The sequence below is a fragment of the Arachis ipaensis genome, chromosome B3 (assembly GCF_059453495.1).
Source record: "Arachis ipaensis isolate K30076 ecotype BB chromosome B3, ASM5945349v1, whole genome shotgun sequence".
Taxonomy (NCBI): Eukaryota; Viridiplantae; Streptophyta; class Magnoliopsida; order Fabales; family Fabaceae; genus Arachis; species Arachis ipaensis.
Window position 1 is genome coordinate 9,954,445 of NC_142438.1, and position 22,358 is coordinate 9,976,802.

Here is a 22,358-nt window from a genome sequence, read left to right on the forward strand (position 1 = left end):
TTTTGTTTACGTCTTATAATGTTGTTACACTTTTTAATTTTAAGCGATAAAAAAATATATTTTGCCATACCAAAAATGTTAATTATCTTTTAACTTTTAACTTTTAATCAGTTTTTTTTTTAATTTATTATTTAATTAATTTAAATACCCACTTTTATGTATCATTTGGTTAAAAAATTAAAAAAATTATTTGTTTTTTTTTCCTAAATACTGAATAAAGGATAATGTGTAAAAGATACCTAATTAATTAAAAAAAATTGTATTAAAAGACAATATTTAAAGAACAATGTTTAAAGGACAATGTTTCTGAAATTATAAAAATTGTATTACGATTAATTTTTATTCCTTTTGACAAGTTATTCCTCTAATCTGACACATACACTTTCATGTTGGATTAGATAAACGGGTCGTTTTAGTTATGGAGATAAATGTTTGATGGAACGTCATTTAACCTTAATAAACCACAAAACTCTCTTATTCCCCAAATGTACAAGACGATTAAGGGTACAACAACTCAAAACTCAATTAAAAATTATTAAAAAACAAAGAAGTTCAGCATCTGAATATTTGAAGAAGATTAGGGATGTTATGGATTCTCTTGAAGATCACCTCAGTGCTATTACAGATCTCTCTGAAGACTATGCTTTATATATCTCAGTCGTAATGACAAAATCTGATATAATTGAATTCATTGAAGCTGAAGCACTTCCTCTTGTTCATGAGAGTATGTATGATCATTTTAGAAAAATAGATCTTGATTCAATTCAAGCTAATCTTGCACATGTTCCTCAATTTTCATCACAATTTCAAAGACCACCAGCAAGATCGAATTTCAAGAGAAGAAGAGGGCGCTCTGGAAGATTTTCTAGAGGAGGGAGATGTTCCTTCAATGATACAAGGCCTCTGTCAATTTTGTAGCAGATTATGACATCAAATGTTTACTTGTTTTTACAGGTTTGATCACAATTTTCAACCACCCAATTCTAACTCTTTTTAGCCTTAGTCTCAGAATTCTACCAACCAATCCCTTCCTCCACCAAATTTTTACCACAATCAAACAGTCTATCTTGCTACACCTTCAACATTCACAGATTCTTCATAGCTTCCTTACACTGGAGTAAGCCATCCATCACTGCAGATTCATAACATATCTATACTCCTTCTGAATATAATGGACTTGATCAAATAACATTAGGTAATGGTACATGTGGTAAGATTTCTTATTTTGGTCATTCTTAAATCTTATTGAATCAATTTGGACACTAAAAATAAATTTTTGCTTGATAAATTACTTCACTCACCAGGTTGCTAAAAGAAAAAAAGACAAAACAAAAAATTCGATTGGATAGAAAAGTAATTTTTTTTATAAACATCATTTTTTTTATTATCAATATATAAAAATTAGACTCATAATAAGAACATAACATAAAAATAATGTTACTTGACTAATAAAATTTTTTATTTTTAACTAACAAAGATATTTTTATATTAAATTTTAAATTTTGAATCTTAAACTTTAAATTCTAATAGTATAAAAATAATGTGTTAGTCTAAAAATTGATTAATATTAATAAAAAATATTAGTCTCTAAATATTTTTTTATTATAAATTATAATATGACTTATTAGTAAGGCTAAATATAATTTATTTGTAAAGATAATAAATGTTTGAATTTTTTTTTATCTTAACTAGTTTTTGTTTTTTTTTTTTATTTCAATCTTTAAAGCCTGATTATGACCTTTAGAAACAATGGCAAATTGATTATTTCTTTTGGTTTTCCATGGTATTCCCAACTCGACAGGTCAATGACTAATTCGTCGCTCCATTTAAGAGTTTGCCGCTGGCTAATGGATTGTCGCATCTTCAGTTCGCGGATGATACCATTCTGTTCTGTCCTCCAGAGGAAGAGACAATTAAGAACTACAGGAGGATTCTTCGATGTTTTGAGCTGATGTCGGGGTTAAGCATCAACTTTGATAAATCTAGCTTGATTCCTATTAACTGTGATGCTCAGTGGGTTCAGCATATGTGTTGCGTGCTGGGTTGCAAGGAAGCCTCCCTTCCAGTAAAATACTTGGGGATCTCGCTAGGAGCTAATCCAAGGTTGGTGAAGACTTGGAAGCCAATCATTGACAAAGTGGAGGAAAAACTCAGCCTTTGGAAAGCCAAAGTCCTTAACAAAGCCGGTAAGTTGGTGCTCATTAAATCTGTACTAAATAGCCTCCCATGTATATTATTTAAGCCTGTATAAGATGCCGAAGGCTGTTGCGGAGAAACTTGTTTCCTTAGAAGATTTCTATGGAGTAAGGAGGATGGTAGGAATGGTATGGCTCTGGTCAAGTGGGAGGTGGTGCAGGCGCCTAAAAAGCTTGGTGGGTTGGGTGTTGGGGATGCCATGTTGCGAAACACAGCCCTTCTTTTTAAGTGGTGGTGGCGCTTTTCAAAGGAGGATTGTCCGCTGTAGAAGAAGGTGGTTTGTTCTTGTAATAACCTGGACCCAAGTGTGCTGTTGTCCTCTCAGGTTTTACCCATTAAGGGGGTCCTTGGAAGGATATCTGCCAGATACAGTTCAAGAATCAGCAAGTAAGACAAAAGATGATTACTGGGTTAGCTATGGAGGTGGGTGATGGAAGAGGGACTCGATTCTGGGAGGATGTCTGGTTACGTGGTGGTGCTCTGAAAGATCAGTTTCCGAGACTTTTCTCAGTTTCAAACCAAAGAGGATCTGTTATAGGGGATTGCGGGTTTTGGGATGGGGCTGAGTGGATATGGAACTTCCAATGGAGGCGAGAGCTATTCCAATGGGAGTTGAATCTAGTGAACCAATTGCATGATGTATTAAGGCTGGTCAAATTGGATTATGGCAATGAGGATAGAGTTGTATGGAAATTTGATAAACAAGGGGTCTTTTCTACTAACTCTTTTTTGCAGGTATTTCAGGAGGACATCATTCCGGAGGATATAACAAGCTACAACTTTACAAAGACAATCTGGAAAGGTTTAGTTCCACCAAGAGTTGAACTGTTTGTCTGGTTTGTGTTGACTGGTAGGGTCAATACGAAGGAGAGACTGAGTCGGTTGGGAGTTATTCACCACGAAGATGTTGTATGTGTGTTTTGTAACAAGAGTATTGAATATGGTCACCACTTGTTCCTTGGTTGTGATTTCTCTTGGCAGGTTTGGTGTGCTTGGTTATCATTTGTTGGGAGGCTATGGTCTTGCCCGGGGACGTTGAAAGAACATTTCATAAGTTGGACTGAGATATCAGCTAGCAAGGTGGAGCGCAAGAGGTGGTTGATGGGATTTTGTGCGATTACATGGAACATCTGGTTAGAAAGGAACCGAAGAATTTTTCAGAATAAAGGAAAAGGGGTTGACGAGATCATTCATATGTCTTTCGTGAACTATAAGGAGTGGTTATGTGTAGATCCTTTTTGTTGTTGATGGCAATGTCGGAGATGACAAGGGGATAAGCATTAGTGTTGCTAGGAGTTACCTAGATTGCTTTATGATATTCAATGATTCTTATGTTGTTTCGCTCCACTTGTTGTATTGAGCTTCTCTCTTTCAAAAAAAAAAACTACTAAACCAACCCAACTTTGGTTGCAAATCGATTATTTCTAAGACAAGTGCTTTTGTTTAACCGTAATAGAGATCATCAAAAAAAAGGAAAAATCCGAAAACATACGAAACCACCCTATAAGTGAAGGAACAGTGAAGCAACACAAGTTAAACCATTTTTTCTTCTTCTTCTGATAACGAATGTTTTTAGAGCAAAAACTTTTTATCCTTCCAAACCTTAAATTGTTGGTTTTAATTTTATTAGAGATTCTAGCCTTATATTAATCCTATGTATACCACCGAGTTGGCAAGATTCTTTATTTTTCTACAGATAAATCATATAAATAATTTCGCTAAATTAGATTTTTCATAAAACTTTAAATATTCATTAGAGCGCTTAATGAATTATATATAACTAAAACGGCATAACTCATAATTTACTCATTTAATCATGATGTAAAACTGAACGAATTAGCATCATTAGGTCCTGTAACTCGAGTTTAGATTTAGAATTTTTCATGGATTTAACAAATTAATAACAGCATTCAACACCTCCAGCAGTTTTATTATAGCAACCTATTTAACAATACAGATTTTACTTTCTTTTTTTGTTTTTTATAACTCAAACATTCTCTGCCTGAAAACTGTAGTAGAAAAATTTTCCCTTTTAATTTCACATTGATAAATTAGAAAGAGAACAAAGAAAAGAAACCAAATAACAATGGAGATATCATGGAATAGCTTGGGTAGCATTTGCAATTGCGCCACCCTGAATGAGGATAATAATAGATAATATGAATGAGGATAATAATAGATAATATGAATGAACCAACCCCAGAATTCGGATGTTTGTTTAATCACGTCAAGGATGTGAGTTCAATATCTAAATTGAAATGGAAAATTCATGTATACGGCTATAGGCGCTGATCACAGGTACAATTACCACTAAGAGTTGCAAACATACAACACGAACGTCCACAAGTTTCGTTTCCTAATTCAAGTTGGCACTAATTAACAAGGGTCCTACCATATAGTGAATTAGTCTAATCCCAATTCTTAGAGGTTCCCGAATATTTCCCCCTAGCACCAATTCTATTTTCTCAGATGCACATTATGTTTGCCATGACCTCAAAGTTTAGGTTCTGCTTTATAAAAACAGTATCAATTTATGAGCAACGCACAGCCATAAAAAGTTCTTTGATTATTCAACCTTACTTAATCTTCTATAGCCATGATAAAAACACTTGACAAAACAATCATCCTTTGAAGATGTGGTACTTAGAAGTTAACAAACTGTGTGACAAAGAAAGATGTCAATAGAACTGAATTGAGCAAAATCTTAAAATTCAATGGAAAAAAATCTAAAAACTGAACTGAGAAACTTTATGTCCAATTGATACAATTATATCAACTGCAATTTATACCTAAGGTGGTAGACATCACATTAAATATAGTAAGCAATCTTCAAAGAAATCTTACCCTCAAGTTCTAACTAGAGTCTTTATCTTTGTCTTCACTAGTAACAGCATCTGAAACCAAAGTCAATGGTCTTTGATCAATAACCTCATCAATAATTCCAAACTCCTTTGCCTCCTCTGCAGTCATGAAATAATCCCTATCCATATTCTTCTGAATAATATCAACTGGTTGGCCTGTATGCTTTGCATAAATTGCATTCAAGGAATCCCACATCCGAACAATCTGCTTGGTATGAATAGCAATATCTTTTGCCTGACCACTGTATCCACCAGAAGGCTGATGAATCATGACTGTTGCATTTGGAAGAGAGCGCCTCTGACCCTTAGCACCCGCAGCCAATAGCAAAGAACCCATAGATGCAGCTTGACCCAAACAAATTGTATGAATCGGAGACCGGATGTATTGCATAGTATCATAAATAGCAAGACCTATGTATAACAGAAACACCAGTGTATTAGCACACCAAATATATCAGAAAGTAATAATAGCACTTGCCTTAAGCTTTTGACGTATCAAAAAATGTGATTTTTTTTTTCTTTTACAACTACACAGCACATTAAAATCTTGGATAAAGAATTTTGCCTTAAGCTTTTGCACATCAAAGAAGGCACTTTTGTACTAATAAGTAATATCTTAAGGTCTTAATCCATTTTCCAAATGCATGAATCATGTTAGGAATTTATAGGAAGGGTCCCAAAAAGACACAATTAAGGGGACTAAATGACACCATAAGATAAAATGCAGTTCTTAGAACTTGCTGTACTTCACACACCACAAAAACCAGACAAAAAAAAAAAGTTAATAACGCCACAAAATCGGCACATCACTAAAAGCAATTGCATAAACCTAAATGACAATAAAAAGACCAAAGGCAGTTCTTAGAAGAGCTTGTTATGTTTCTAAACACCAAAAAGACAACCAAAGCAAAACACACACATCACTTTATAATCCAACAAGATGGGCATCTCAAAATGGCCAATTCAAACAATAAAAAAACGCAGCGGTATAAACCTAGACCATACGAAAAGGATCAAACTGTTGTTCGTAGTAGAGATTATTATTATTATCTGATTCTGCACACCAGAAAGACAACATTTTGTTTTTCTTTCACAAATATACAAATCCCTTGAGAATCCAACAAAACGCAGGTGCATAAATCTAAACCACAACAAAAGGAAAATGGAGCAGGGAGAGACCTGCAGTGACGGCGCCACCGGGGGAATTGAGGTACATGTGGATGGGCTTGGAAGGGTTCTCGGACTCGAGGAAGAGGAGCTGGGCAACGACGACGTGTGCGGTGTCGTCGGAGATGGGTCCGTTGATGCAGACGATGCGCTCCTTGAGGAGTCGGGAGAAGATATCGTAGGCTCTCTCTCCTCGGGAGGAGTGCTCGATCACCATTGGAATGAGGCTCATGTTCCGCATCAATTGAGGTGGTGATGTTGCTGCTGCTACTCCTCCATGGTGATGATGGAAGAGCTTCGAAGCAATGAGCTTCGTACTTGAAAGGAGGCCTCTCATGGTGATTCACTCGCACACTCGCAATTACACTCAGATTTGGGATTTTTTTTTTTTCGCTTTTGATTAGGGATTTTGTTTCGGCTAAAGCTCACGCACCACCTGGCTTTTGCCCTCTCCTTCCAGAATTTCTCTTTTCTTTTTATTTTTTATTTTTATTTTTTTTGCTTTTTCTATTTTTTTATGAGAACAGTAATAAACTATCGGAAAACGATCACATATACCGAAGGAAAAAAGCGGAACATGACATGGTAAAATATTAACGAAGGGCAGCTCTTGTTACAGCATGGAAGGATAAAGATGAATGCTCATTTATAGGTGAATCTAATTTCTCATGTTAAAAGGAGCAAATTCTCATATAGCACAATTAATAATATTTGAAAAGAAGAATTTGTTTGCCTATAAAAATATGAATCAGACAATAGAATTGGACACACATAATTACAAATATTTCCCTTTTTTCTCTCTTTACAGTAATAAAAACAAATGTAATTCTCTCTCTCTTTACTTTTAATACTTCTTTTTATCTTTATATATATATATACACATTACAACATATAATATTCTTTCTCTTTCGTACTATTCTTTTATATACTTTAATATTATTAAATATATTAATTATATCTACTATATTGATATAGTAATTCCAGTGAATATTACTACTTGAGTTATCTAATTATATTTTCATATTTTATATTTGTTACTTCTTCCTTATTTATTTAGTTATTTTACAACACGTTATCAGCACGAGACTCTGATCAAATTTTTAGGAAGACTCAGGTAACAAATTTTCATTATGTCGAAGCTCTCTCATCTTGAATTTAATGCTCTTGATATATCTGGAAACAATTATTTATCATGAATATTAGATGCTGAAATCCATCTTGATTCAATGGATCTTAAAGATACCATTAAGGCTGAAAAATAATGCATCCCAGAAGGATAAAACCAAGGTCATGATTTTCCTTCATCGTCATCTTGACGTATGATTGAAAAATGAATATTCCACATTAAAAGATCCTGCAGATCTGTGGAAAGACCTTGAAAAAAGGTACAATCATGTGATACTTCCTTAAGCCCGATATGTTAGAGAAAACTTTCTCAACCTTCCATGCCTCGAATGTGCTCCTGCAGCAGCAGTATTGAGAAAAATGATTTAAAAAATATTCTGAGTTAATTTCTTGTCTTTTTGTTGCTGAACGCAACAATAAGTTGCTCTTGAAAAATCATGAAGCACGCCCAGCTGGCGCCGCCCCATTTCCTGAAGTAAATGCGGCAAATTACCCCAAAAGAGGTAAATGGCAAGATTTTAATAACAAGAAAAATTATGGAAGGAAAAGAAATTATGTTCATAGAAAGGATCTCACCAGAAGTGAGATAAAGAAAGAAACACTGGGTAAAGTAAATCAATTGAGGATAAATGCTTCCGTTGTGGTGGAAAGGGTCATTGGTCACGTACTTGTCGTACCCCAAGGCACCTAATTGATCCTTATCAAGCATCCTTGAAAAGGGATGACAAAGGAAAGGAAACAATTTTTGTTTCAAAATATAAAAATTCCACCACTCATTATGATGTATCTCATTTCTTTGAGAATTTTGAAGGAAATATTGGCCATTTGATCAATGACGGAATAGTTTAATATGTGTGTTTATTAAGTATTCATGTGAATAATTTTTACTGTGCATGTACTTTTACTCATTTTATTATTATCATTATTTGTTTTTTTGAAGAAAAATGGCAAGGACATATTCTGAAGATATTTGCCTTGCGGATAGTGCAAGTTCGCACACTATTCTTAAAAGTACTATATATTTTACCCATCTTGTGCCAAAAGAAGAATATGCTAATACTATTATTGGCTCGGGCAATGTGATAGAAGGCTCCGGAAGAGCTATAATTTTGTTTCCTGGAGGAACAAAATTCATAATAAATAATGCACTATTGTCTACCAAGTCTCGAAGAAACTTGTTGAGCTTTAAAGATATTCGCCGAAATGGATATCATATTGAGACTATGAATGAGGGAAATCATGAGTATTTATGTATCACAACTCATGATTTAAATAAAAAGGTTATACTAGAAAAGTTACCCTCACTTTCATCTGGATTGTATTATACCAAGATTAGTGCAATTGAATCACATGCCATTGTAAACCAGAAGTTTACTAGCCCAAATGAATTCATAACTTGGCATGATAGATTGGGCCATCCGGGAACAACCATGATGAGGAGAATTATTGAAAACTCTCATGGACATTCACTAAAGAACCAGAAGATTCATAAAACTAGTGAAGTTTGTTGTGTTGCATGTTCTCAGGAAAAGTTGATTTTAAGGCCATCACCAGTAAAGATTGGATTTGAGTCTCCTGAATTTCTAGAAAGGATTCAAGGTGATATATGTGGACCTATTCATCCACCATGTGGATCTTTTAGATATTTTATGGTCCTGATAGACGCATCTTCGAGATGGTCACATGTGTGCTTATTATCTTCTCGCAACCTAGCGTTTGCGAGATTACTGGCTCAAATTATTCGATTAAAAGCACAATTTCCAGAAAATCCAATAAAAGCAATTCGTCTTGATAATGCTGGTGAATTTACTTCCCAAGCTTTTGATGCTTATTGTATGGCTAATGGAATAAGTGTTGAACATCCAGTAGCTTATGTTCACATGCAAAATGGGTTAGCAGAATCACTTATTAAGCGCCTCCAATTAATTGCTAGACCCTTAATTATGAGAACAAATCTCCCAACCTCGGTTTGGGGCATGCTATTTTACATGTCGCAGCACTTATTCGTTTGAGGCCAACAAGTTACCATCAATTCTCTCCTATGCAATTAGCTTTTGGCCAGCAGCCAAATGTCTCTCATTTAAGAATATTTGGGTGTGCGATATATGTTCCCATTGCACTACCTAATCGCACCAAAATGGGACCCCAAAGAAAATTGGGGATATATGTTGGATATGATTCTCCCTCTATAGTGAGGTATCTTGAGATACAAACTGGTGATGTATTTAAAGCCCGGTTTACGGATTGTCATTTTGATGAATCAAAATTTTCAACATTAGGGGGAGAGAATAAGCTTCCTGAAAAGGAACTTAATTGGAATGCATCATCGTTGATGCATTTAGATCCTCGGTCAAGGCAATGTGAACTAGAAGTTCAAAAGATTATACATTTGCAAAGAATAGCAAATGAATTGCCTGATGCATTTTTCGATACAAAGAGGATAACGAAGTTGTATATACCAGCGGAAAATGCTCCAATTCGAATTGATGTCCCAGTTGGACAAATTGTCACCGAAGCAAATACACGCCAGAAGCGTGGCAGGCCTGTCAGTTCCAAAGACAAAAATCCTCGAAAGAGAAAAGAGGTAAATAATATTCCTGTTGAAAAAGACATAGTAGAGACACCTGCAGTTGTCCAAAATTCTGATATAGTGTTAACGCCAGAAGATATTCAGGTACCTGAAAATTGTGAAAATGATGAGATCTCGATAAATTATGTCTTTACAGGAGAGAAATGGAACCGAAATAAGACAATTGTCAATGAAATATTTGCATATAATGTGACATTAAATATCATGCATGAAAGTAAGGATCTTGAGCCAAGATCAGTCGAAGAATGTCGACAAAGGAATGATTGGCCAAAATGGAAAGAAGCCATGAAGGCTGAGTTAGACTCACTTGCAAAACGTGAAGTCTTTGGACCTGTATTCCGTACACCTGAAGATGTAAAACCTGTTGGATACCGATGGGTATTTGTGAGAAAACAAAATGAGAAAAATGAAGTTGTGCGCTACAAAACCCGACTTGTGGCACAAGGTTTTTCACAAAGGCTTGGTATAGATTATGAAGAAACGTATTCTCCTGTAGTGGATGCGATAACATTACGTTATTTGGTCAGTTTATCTGCATATCATAAACTGTATATGCATTTAATGGATGTGGTAACAGCCTATTTATACGGCTCATTAGATCGAGATATCTATATGAAAGTCCCTGAAGGACTAAAGATATCTAAACCATCCAATGAATATTCGCAAGGGTTATACTCAGTTAAATTGTAAAGATCTTTATATGGTCTAAAGCAATCTGGACGAATGTGGTATAATCGTCTTACTGAGTATCTGGCCAAAAATGGATTCAAGAATGATGATATCTGCCCATGTGTTTTCATAAAGAAAACTACATCTGGGTTCATTATAATTGCTGTGTACGTTGATGATTTAAATATCATTGGAACTCCTGAAGAGATTCAAACAATTATAAAAACTCTAAAAGAAGAGTTTGAAATGAAAGATTTTGGAAGAACTAAATTTTGTCTCGACCTGCAGATCGAGCATATAAAAAGTGGGATCTTTATTCATCAAACAACATACACAGAAAAGATCTTGAAAAGATTTTATATGGATAAGTCACATCTATTAAGTACCCCAATGATCGTAAGATCTTTGGATGTGGAAAAGGATCAATTCCGTCCTAAAGAAGAGAATGAAGATATCCTTGGTCCTGAAGTACCATATCTTAGTGCCATTGGAGCACTAATGTATCTTGCTAATAATACGCGACCTAACATATCATTCGCGGTGAATTTACTAGCAAGATATAGTTCCTCTACAACCAGAAGACATTGGAGTGGAATCAAACAAATTTTTCGATATTTTCATGGAACGGTTGATATGGGATTGTTTTATCCCTATGGATCCAAGTCACAACTAGTTGGCTATGCGGATGCTGGATACTTATCTGATCCACACAAAGGGAGATCTCAAACAGGATATCTGTTCACATATGGTGGTATAACTATATCATGGAGGTCCACGAAACAGACGATAGCAGCAACCTCCTCGAATCATGCTGAAATACTGGCGATTCATGAAACTAGTCGCGAGTGTTTTTGGCTGAGGAGTCTGATTCAATATATTCTGTCATCATGTGGACTGATTGATCATAAGATAGCTCCAACTGTCCTATTTGAAGATAATACAGCATGCATTGCTCAACTTAAAGGCGGATACATCAAAGGCGATTTTTCCCAAATTCTTTTTTCACTCATGATCTTCAAAATCAGGGGACAATTGATGTCCAACAGATTCGATCAAGTGACAATCTGGCAGATTTATTCACATAGTCACTCCCAAAATCCTCCTTTGAAAGATTGGTACATGAGATTGGGATGCGCCGATTTCGAGACATTAAATGATGTCGGTAAGAGGGGGAGACTGTACTCTTTTTCCCTTGGTCAGTTTTTTTCCTATTGGGTTTTTCTTGACAAGGTTTTTAATGAGGCAGTCCCCATCACAAAGGATATTGTACTCTTTTTTCTTCACTAAAGTTTTTTCCCATTAGGTTTTTCTTTAGTAAGGTTTTAATGAGGTATATTCCTAAATGAGCATCCAAGGGGGAGTGTTACAACATGGAAGGATAAGGATGAATGCTCATTTATGGGTGAATCTAATTTCCCATGCTGGAAGGAGCAAATTCTCATATAGCACAATTAATAATATTTGAAAAGAATAATTTGTTTGCCTATAAAAGCATGAACGAGGCAATAGAATTGGACACACACAATTACAAATATTTTCCTTTTCTCTCTCTTTACAGTAATAAAAACAAATGCAATTCTCTCTCTCTTTACTTTTAATACTTCTTTCTATCTTTATATATATATACACATTATAACATATAATATTCTTTCTCTTTCGTACTATTCTCTTATATACTTTAATATTATTAAATATATTAATTATATCTACTATATTGATATAGTAATTCCAGTGAATATTACTACTTGAGTTATCTAATTATATTTTTATATTTTATATTTGTTACTTCTTCCTTATTTATTTAGTTATTTTACAACAGCTCTAATTCCTAATGGCTTAAAAAAGATGTTAGTGTATGACTTGTGGCTAAGTGATCTACCATGTATTCATATATTATTTCAAAGAAAATATTCTCAGAAATATGTTATTTATTTATTTTCACTTTAAAAATTTAGTTTTGTTACAAATATAATTTGTATTTAAAATATTTATATTTCTTTATTATTATATCTTCATTACAAAATATAATTGAAAATATTGACAAAAAAAAATTTAATAATATCCCCTATTTTAATTTAAAATTAACTACATTTTTAATTTTAAATTATAAGTCTCACAAAATTTATGGTTTAAATTACCACCCTTGAATTAGACTAAAAATATTTAAATTTTAAATTTTAATTTTATTTTAAACATAAATTTCATATAAATTGAGAGTATGTATTATCTCAAATCTTTTATTCTATTATCTATTTTTTAAAATTTTAATAGTTTAATTAGTCAGTATTTATAATTAGATTGTTATAAAGATATCCGTAAATTAAAGGTATTCATAGTTAAGAACTTAATCAGATTTTTAATTTCATATTTTTTAATAAAAATATTCTATTAATTTTAACATTTTTAACATAAAAATAATCCAATTATAAAATTAAAAACATTATAAAAACTAAATTAAAAAATATAAATATTTAATTATAAATTTAATAAAATTATAAAAACTAATAGAATAATTAAACCAATTTTAATTATACAATTTTCAAAACCGTATAACACTAATTATTTCATATGAATTTGTCAATTTATTAATTCCTTCATTAATATAACCAACAGAAAACCATAGTACTTTAATTTGAAGTTTGAAGGGATATATTTTTCATTCAAATTATTCAAAGTGATTTTTTTCGCTTATTAATGATCGATTAAATTTGCTCTGAATACGAAAATATTGCATAATATTAAAGAATTTTATATTATTTTCAATTATTCATTTTATAATACATTAAAAAAATTTTAACTTTATCCCCACAAATAATTCATCCATATAATATACAATAAACAAATTAAGACAAATTTCATATACATTTAAATAGTTCAATTTCACGATAATCTCATTCAATTTTTTCTCTCATCAAAAATATTATTTTATCTGTATTTTGCATAATTCAATTCATCTCTTATTTCGTCAAAACATTGTTGTATTTTTTAAAAAACAAATTATCCAATTACATGTATAGTATTCTTCTCATTCAATTAGGATCATTTCTTATTCATTTCATGATTACCAAAAATTATTTTCTTCTATGATTACACAAATATACCTATTAGGCCCATTTCCAACGCTCAAGACCACGCAAAAAGCCGAAAGCACACCATGACACCAATCTTCATTGCACATGGTTAGACAAGATAATATATGGGTTTCAATACTTTTCAACTACATAGCCGATTTGAAGCCCACCGTAAGCTCCTCCTCTTCATATTCACTCAAAATAAGCTTCCAAAATATTGAACTTTCGCATAATTTATATTATATCTAAATGGTCAACATAGATGGAATATCACGTTCCGCTAAGTGCAACGGAATACGAGAACCGCTTCCTAAACTATTAATTTTATCAATCAAAAATAAAATTGACTTTACGCTTATATTTATAAAAGATAAAATTTTATTGACAAAATTACCAAAATTTTAAAAAATTATTTACAATTTTTGAATTGTCCTCCTGATCTATCTTAACCCATCTCTAACTCTTTCACCACGAAAATGAATCTTCTCAATTTTTTTAATAATTAAGATAATAAAGTGTGATCTCTAATCTTTTAATATTTTCTCTCTCATATTTTCTCTTGTCTCACTTATAAAATTAATAGTGAATGATCACACTTTACTCCCTCAATTATTAAAAAAAAATTAAGAGAATTCATTCTCCTTCAACCATCACCTCTTAAAATTTCATTCGTTTGATACTATCATCTGAATTCGTTATTCTCCAAATCTCATCCCTAACTATTGCTATGCAATCGTCGCTGCCACTATCATTACTGTCGCCGCCATTACTATACGACCACCACCACCAATAACTTTTGTATAGACAATTCTAAAATCACTAAAACCAATATTTCTCTTTTTCTCTCTAAATCAATTATTATCACTACCAGAAATTTAACTCATCAAAATTCTTTGTGGTTGTTTATCTCCAGGTTTTAAAGTTCAAATTTTTTTTAAAATCCCACTTGAAAAACCAAAACAAAGAGAAACAAAAACAACACCACCCAAATAGTAGACATGGTGGTGGCTTATCTCATTCCGCAACATCTCCTCTTTTTATGTTTTCTCCTTTCTACTATATAGTGTCTTCTCTTTTTCAGTGGCAACAATAGTGACTTCCTCCGTCGTCTCCATCCCTATTCCTTACAATCGCGTCTTCTCTTTTTTTTTCCTCTCCTTCTGTTTGGTCTTTCTCTCTTTTGGATCTTTCATCAGTAGCAATGATAGACTGGTGGTTGTGATTCCCTCAAGTCTCACTCCTATTTTTCTTCTACCTCAATTTATTTTTTTTTTGTCACTATTTCAGTTTTATTATCTTTTTCCAGTATGAGCTTTTGATAATGGTTATTGTCGTGACTCGTGACTAAGAAAAATTAAGTAGGCTCCAAAATCAGAACATTTACAGAACTGTTGGAGAAGAAATTTGTAATTTGTTTTTAGACGAGAGTAAAAAAATTTGTGATTTATTCTCAAATAAAAAAAGAGGATAGGTTTGTTGATAGTGATTAGAGGGAGATGAAATAGTATAAAGGTAGTGGTAAAGAGAAGGAGGTGGCGAGGACAGCGATAATAGTGATAGTTTGAGATGAGTAGTGGTGAGAAAGTATTTGAATGGTAGTGGTGTTTGAAATTAGAGTGATGGTGTTGTAAAGTAAAATTTGAATCCTAAGTTAGAATAGAAGTTAGTTTAAAAATTTTAAATAAAATTTTCAAAGTTCGGGTAGTTTTATCAAAAAAAATCCATCTTTCATTCGTGGATAAAAATGATGGTTTACTCTTTTAGTTTTACCAAACTGAGAAAATTTCAAGAACTAGTAAAATTTATTATTTTTTATAACATTTTTAATTATTAATCCAAATTTTTTAGTTTAATAATCTAATAATATATTTTTAACTCATAATTTTAAATATTATTGACTAACTATTGGCCAAATATAACAAATTCGGTTAATTTTGTATCATTCCTTCGTATTTAAATCTCTTTGATTTTATAATTGTAAATCTTTAAACAGTTTAAGTTAATTTTATTAAAACTATATGTACATGTAATTAATATAAATAAATTAAATAATATTGAGTTAATACTTAATAATGATTATCATTCAATAATAATACAATTAATGAAAATTTTTAAAATATTTAACTAAAATATATTTAAAAATATATATTAAAAGTATAATAATAAAATTTTGTATTGAAAGTATAAAAATATTTTTCACAAATGATTAACAATTATTTTTAATATTAAAAAATAAATTAAAATATATTTATTTTATTATACATATTTATGAAAATATATTCTTTATTTATAAAACAACTTTGGTGCCAACAAAAGAAAAAATTCTTTGACAAAAGAGATATAATAGTAATATTATCTATCATTTGCCAATCCGAAGCCTTTATGAGACTATGTGGTTTTTGTTTTCTACTAAAGGATTATATATTCATTCTATAAACAATAAAACAGAAGAAGTATACTATAGACATCATTTTCATGTGAGAAACTCGTTGGAGCTAATAACTTTTAGTAATTTTTTGTTATTTTTTATTAGTATAAATATTAAATTATTTTTAATAAATAAATTTTATTAATTTATAATGTATAAATTTTAAAAAATATAAATATAAATTATATTAATTTTAATAAATTTTACTAAGGCACAGGTCTAAATAAGATAAAAAGGCCCAATTCATAGTTTGGCCTCCCTGCATAACCGACCTCCTCCAGAGAGGTTAGATTCAACACAGACTTCATTCAAAGGAAGTCGAGACTAAAAGTTAGTTGGCAAATAATACTTATTCAAATAAGTAATTGCCTCTAAAATCTCTCAACCCACTTCCAGTGGCCATATCTCAACTTTCCTAAGATAAAGGGGCGGTTATCCTCCTTAAAAGATGGAACTACTTCAACGGCACCACTATAAATACACTGACACTCCTCAGGTATCTCTAAGTTTCAATACTCTAAAAACTTGCTAACACCCTTGCTGACTTAGGCATCGGAGTGTCTTTGCATGTACCACCCCCATTTCTTCATACACACAAGTCGGACGGAGGCTTCCCAACGCAAACCCAGCTAGAGGCTTCCTCTTTCAGACAATTGGGCCAACCAAACGAGTCCAGTTCACTGATCTTCGGTTACCCAACGTAACAATATGTATAATATATTTTTTGTATACAAAACATTTGTAAAACATGAGTATAAATTATTATTGATTAAATATTGGTTAAAAATAATAATATTTACTAATTATATAATATTACACTTTCCATATAGATTAGTAGTATTTGGTAAGGGGATTTATTTTTAAATAAATAATTTAAATATTTTATTTACGGATATAGTTAATTTGTAGTTTATTTACTAATTTGATTTAGAATGAACTGAAATTATTTTATGATTTTAATTCATTCTAAATATAATTTGGGTTCATTTCTGTTCTTTCCAATTCAAAACTCTTCCTCATTTCAGTTCATTCTAAATATAATTTCAGTTCATTTTTGAATATAATTTCGGTTCATTTTTGAGTGAATTATTTTATTATGATTCTTCTTGTTTCACTATTTTGAGAGGAATAAAACCAAGAAAAATAGAAGAAAAATCAAATAAAAAAAAAGAAATAAAAAGAAATTCCTCAAAACTTATGGTTATGTTTTTTTTTTCTTGTCTTGTTCATCTAATCAAATAAAGAAAAAACACATAATGCTGCAAAATCACTTAATGGATTTAGATATGTTTTTGTTCATGAATCTATTTTGTTTGTGTGTTTGTTTTCGAATTAAGTTTGTGTGTCGCAATCATTAAGTAATTTCAATCTATTCTCGATTTAAATAAGGTGCATTTATTCTGTGCCTGTTTTAAAACGAGTTTACATTCTGAATTTAATTTTTGGTTCATTCTAAATATAATTTCAATTCATTTCTGAATATAATTTCAGTTCATTTATGTTATATACAATTCAAAATTCTTTCTCTTCACTTTTTACTACTTCTTCACTAGAGAAAGAAGGAAGAAAAGAAAAAAAAATACAATAATAATAACAACAAAAGAACGATAATAATGAAAAAACACGTAAAAAAAAAAAGAATGCGAAAAAAGAACGCGAAAAAGAGGGAGGAGGAAGAACGCGAAGAAAAAGGCAAAAACGAAGAAGTTTCGTGTGTAAATGAGCGTGAAAAGAAGGAGAAAAAAAAAAGCAGCGCGTGTAATCACGTTCTTTTAATAAAAGTGATCTTTGTTAATGTTGGACTTACCTAGATGTCACGTTTTTATGTTCCAATTGATTCCTTTTTTTGATTATTCTCAAAGGAGAAGATTTTTCTTTTTACCAAACATATGTGGATCCAATCACGATCTTTTAATAAGAACAAGAAATCTTTCTCGATCAATCCTTTTGCCTGGAAAAGTTCTTACCGTCTAGCTCTTAAGTAGGGCGGTGGTCTTAGTGATTTTGGGATACCTTATGGAGCAGTATAGCACGGTGCTCTTTTTTAGTGTCTTTATCTATATTCGCTGAACACTTCCAATACCTCACCACACCGATTTCACAGCTCGATTAGAGCTGCTCTACTTTCTTCGCAGCTTTCGAGCCTTATCTTGTCTTGCTTGCTCTTCTTTTTTTAAAGAAATTGCTTGAGCGGCTTTCAAAGAAAATCTTACCTTTAGCATAGCAACGGCAGGAGTCTTTCTTAGTGCAATACCTTCAACAACCCTTAACAATTCTGTAAAAATATATATACATAAAACATTCAAATTAATAAATAGAATTCAGCATATTCTTATTTTTTTTTTACACCAACGCCATGAAACAACGACAGCAATGCCCCCACATCCAAATCCAGTGACAATGAGTCTATGACTATTAACTATTACAGCACACCAGAGTGATTTCTCTCAAGAAGACCTTCCAAAACCACTTTCTTTTTGTACAAATTTGAATCGAAATCCAGCTCCTTTGAACTCTCTACGACGACGTCGTTTTCCTGCACCAATCTAAAACGGTGTACAAAATACAACCACGTAGAGGTGCAAACTATGGCACATAAACGACCCCACAATAACAATATTACCAGTGTCACAATAACCGCCCAAGCGCCAACCACAGGACTATAGTGTCTGTTTGCGTTTTGATGCTTCCCGTGTTGTTTAGGTGTCGTTTGAGTCCCCATGCGCTGCACGTGCCGTTTTGAAGCTGGGCCTAGATCTGAATGTGACGTGGCAGTGGCGGCTGCTATTGTGGGAGATGAGCCACTTTGCTGACAAGTGTCGCTCTCTAAGGCTTTCTTTTCTCTGTTTGGTTGAGATGTCTGAAACATCGATCAAACAGATCATAGATTTTTTTTTCCCAATTTTCAAATTTCAGTCTCAACAATTGAATAAATTAATAAATAAATTGATATCAATCTAACTACATACTAACATTTGGCAGCAAAAACGCGTTCAATACCAACATTGATAGTTCGTTGAATCCAAAATTTGAGTTCAAAATATAAATATCACATATTTTAACTATTAGGTTTGTAAAAATTAAATTATCATCATCACTGATCAGAGCGATCACAAGTGCATCAATTTAGATGAATAAAAATATATTATTCTCATAATAATTAGTTAAATAACGTGAAGATGGATATGTTCTTAATTAATTTCTCACTATAGAAATATAAGATAAGATCATTTTAACTAGAAGTGTTTTTTTTTTTTTTTTGTCCCATCAGTTCAAATATTAAATTTATTTATATAAAAGAGCTTCGTAAAAAACGTTATCCAAATATGTGAAGTTACCTGTGAATTTGAGGGTGGTTGATTGGGTGCTATGTGAGGAATCAGCGGTTGCTTCTGGGTTGGGGTTGGAGTAGGGTGTGCTTGTTGAGTCTTGTTGTGTAGGTTTGACTTTGACCTCCACTTTGATGATGAATATTGAACTTTGTTATAAGAAACTTTGAGTTTGGGGTGCTTTTTCTTCTTCTTCTTGTTCTTCTCATCAAACTCTAAGCCTTCAAGTAGAGGCACCGTTTTGCCAATCCTCTGCCATGGGAACCAACTCTTTTGTTTATGGCTACGTTGTTCATGAGATCCTATGTTGTTGGTTGACCCTACTGATGTTGAAGCACTACTTCCAAAGAAACATAGACAAAGAGAGCTTTTAGTTTTGGGTTTTGGATATTCCAGGTTTGTTATGATTTTGGTTTTGGCCATGGAAGATAATTAGCAAGCATGAAAGTGCATTCCACCTGAATGAGCATAATTGTGGCCAAGATTTGTTGGGTCAGTAGTGTCACTCAGGAGATGTGTATCAAATTTCAAAGTCGTTACTTAAATATAAGTATTTGTTTTTCTTGCTTGTTTCGTATGCATGGAATTAGAGGGAAGACTAGGACTTGGTCATTATCCTCCATTCATTCCATAACCTTTTTTTTTTTCCCAAACCCTATTATGTTTCCATTCTTTCTCTAACCCGACACGAGCATTTGCTTATTTATGCTATATTCATGGCCTATACTTAAATAGTAAATACTATGGTAGGGATATATTAAAACGGACGGAAATATTTGATAACTAAAGAAAATCAGCTAAAAATATCCGTAGCTTGTCTTATTTAGTATTTATTAATTGTTGTGATAATTAATTAATGCTAAATAAGGTAAATTCTGGCTACCATATTAAAATTAGTTATTAATAAAATTAGTCATTAGTATAAATATATTATTGGCTAACTGATTTTAATATATTTTTAGTATTTTTGATACTTTAATATGTATATCTAATTACATAATGTTATATTAATAAAAATAATAATAATAATATGTAATTGATCGATTGCCAAAATTAAATATAAAAAATTATAACATCGTGTTCTGGTCTAGAACTACTCACCGTGTTAAAAAAGAAAATGAAAGGAAAAGTTATTAACCAATTGTTGCCTTGGAACCGAATGAGGTGGTGTATTTACAAAGATTCTCAGGCTCAAGTTAGTTTGAAGTCCAAAAAATATAAGGATTAAAGTTGAAAAAGATATCCGAAGAGTTCTACTCTATTATTTAGTCTTTAATGACTAGAGATTTAAGAAGATTTATGTCTAATTCTGTTATATTTTATGGGATATAATCCTAATTTGAGCATGTACGTTTTATAATGAACTATTTATATGTGATTCAACCCAGTGTGAAATCTCGGGCATAACAATCTGAATTTAGATCTTTTTAAATAATTTATTAAGATTTTGATAATAAATGTAAGATTCAACATAAAAAAATATTACCGTAATATTATATAACCAAATCATTTTGGTAACCAAATTCAATTAAATTAGTCTAATAGCTTAAGTAATAATAACAAAAAAATGTTAGTTAAAGAAAAAAGATGAAAGACAAACAAAAGAAAAAAAAAATTGAATTTAGTTACAAAAATAATTTAATAAATTTATTAGGAGACTAACACTTGAGAAGTGTAAAATGTCTCTTACAAAATTTATAATTATAAACTCATTTTTAAAATTTTCAACTTTATCCTTTTAAAATAATTGAATCATGCATCTTGTTACTTTCCAGAGTGCATACTTGTTGCAACAAGAGGCAGCAGTAAAGCTAGCAAAAAGATCAGGATAATATATTTTAAACTCTGGTAAAATTTATTATCAACTCAATTAACTAACAAAATATTAATATGTTATCCTCAATTAAAATTTAAGTAATATTATACTTTATTGTGCAAAAATATACAAAATACTCCAATAAACAAATGGAAAAAAGAATGGCTCTTTAAAGTTAGGTGGTGACTGGTGTATAACTGATTGGGCAGAGGAAAAAAAAAAAGTCGAGAGTTGTGAATAAACTGATGAGTGGCAATATATATGAGGTATTATGCATCATCCTATTCATAGTGTCAAACTTGATGAGCTACCCAGGAAGGAATGATTCTTGAATTAGGCACTAAATAATTAATATATATGATAAGATTCGATAGGGATAGATAGAGACATTTTTCAAAAATAGACATAAAATTCTGATATATGTGATTAATATTCAATGCATGGGAAAGTTGGGTGTCCTATGAATCTTCTGGAAAACAAATATGAAAAACAAAAAAAAATTGCAGCAGGATAAGAGATGTATTATATGCATATCCAACTCTTAATCTTAAATTTTTACTAGTCCACTATTATAAAATACGGATTAGTTCTACAAGCATTTTAATATGGAGTAAAAACTATGATCCTATGTATTTTGAGTATACATGAAGTATTTTTCGAAAATTTGAGTCTTTTTAATTTTTACTGTCAAAATTTATATGGATAACAATTTTTAATATATTCTCTATTTTATTTTGATATACTAACTGTATAAATAATTTTGTACCATTATTTAATTAGATTCATAAATTTTGATAATTTTTAAATAAAAAATTTAAAATTAATATTTTTCATGTGAAAATAAATTAATAATTACTTGTATAAAATTCTTTTATGTTACATAAAAAATAAACTATTAAAATAATATTTAAAAGTTTATATAGATAAAAATAACTTTAAAAGATACGAATAATAGATAAATTCATGAAATATTTAAAAAATGACAAATATATATGAAATATTTAATATATATATATATATTAAAAAAGATTTAGATATTATATTTTGATGTATTTTTTTAAGTAAAAATAAAACATTCTTAGCCATAAAGTTTAGTAATTTTATAC

The 22,358-nt window shown here is 31.4% G+C and overlaps 3 protein-coding genes across 3 annotated transcripts; 1 reads left to right on the forward strand and 2 right to left on the reverse strand.

Moving 5' to 3' along the window:
* Positions 1 to 663: 663 nt before the first annotated feature.
* On the forward strand, positions 664 to 3,556 carry LOC148569803 (uncharacterized). Its single transcript, XM_088506647.1, has 5 exons — positions 664 to 783; positions 1,868 to 2,186; positions 2,537 to 2,880; positions 2,932 to 3,177; positions 3,428 to 3,556. The coding sequence occupies exons 1-5, from the start codon at positions 664 to 666 to the stop codon at positions 3,554 to 3,556; spliced, it is 1,158 nt and encodes a 385-aa protein (XP_088362773.1).
* A 1,187-nt stretch (positions 3,557 to 4,743) lies between these two features.
* Positions 4,744 to 6,686, reverse strand: NCLPP7 (nuclear-encoded CLP protease P7). The gene is made up of 2 exons (XM_016331280.3): positions 6,237 to 6,686; positions 4,744 to 5,468 (listed from the first exon to the last, which is right to left on the reverse strand). Exons 1-2 carry the CDS (start codon positions 6,559 to 6,561, stop codon positions 5,050 to 5,052), a joined length of 744 nt encoding a protein of 247 aa, XP_016186766.1. The 5' UTR covers positions 6,562 to 6,686; the 3' UTR covers positions 4,744 to 5,049.
* Positions 6,687 to 18,414: 11,728 nt separating this feature from the next.
* On the reverse strand, positions 18,415 to 19,868 carry LOC107634055 (uncharacterized; the record flags this gene model as incomplete). Its single annotated transcript, XM_016337640.3, has 2 exons — positions 18,415 to 18,967; positions 19,446 to 19,868. Coding segments are annotated over 2 exons (861 nt in total), but the record flags the coding sequence as incomplete, so codon positions are not given.
* Between the last annotated feature and the right edge of the window lie 2,490 nt (positions 19,869 to 22,358).

Coding starts and splice junctions, on each gene's coding strand:
- NCLPP7 (XM_016331280.3), bottom strand. CDS start 6,561: ATGAGAGGCCTCCTTTCAAGTACGAAGCTCATTGCTTCGAAGCTCTTC. Junction 5,469..6,236: donor CGGTGGCGCCGTCACTGCAG/GTCTCTCCCTGC, acceptor TGTTATACATAG/GTCTTGCTATTTATGATACT.
- LOC148569803 (XM_088506647.1), top strand. CDS start 664: ATGACAAAATCTGATATAATTGAATTCATTGAAGCTGAAGCACTTCCT. Junction 784..1,867: donor TTCAAGCTAATCTTGCACAT/GTTCCTCAATTT, acceptor TCGCATCTTCAG/TTCGCGGATGATACCATTCT. Junction 3,178..3,427: donor GTTGTGATTTCTCTTGGCAG/GTTTGGTGTGCT, acceptor GGTTATGTGTAG/ATCCTTTTTGTTGTTGATGG.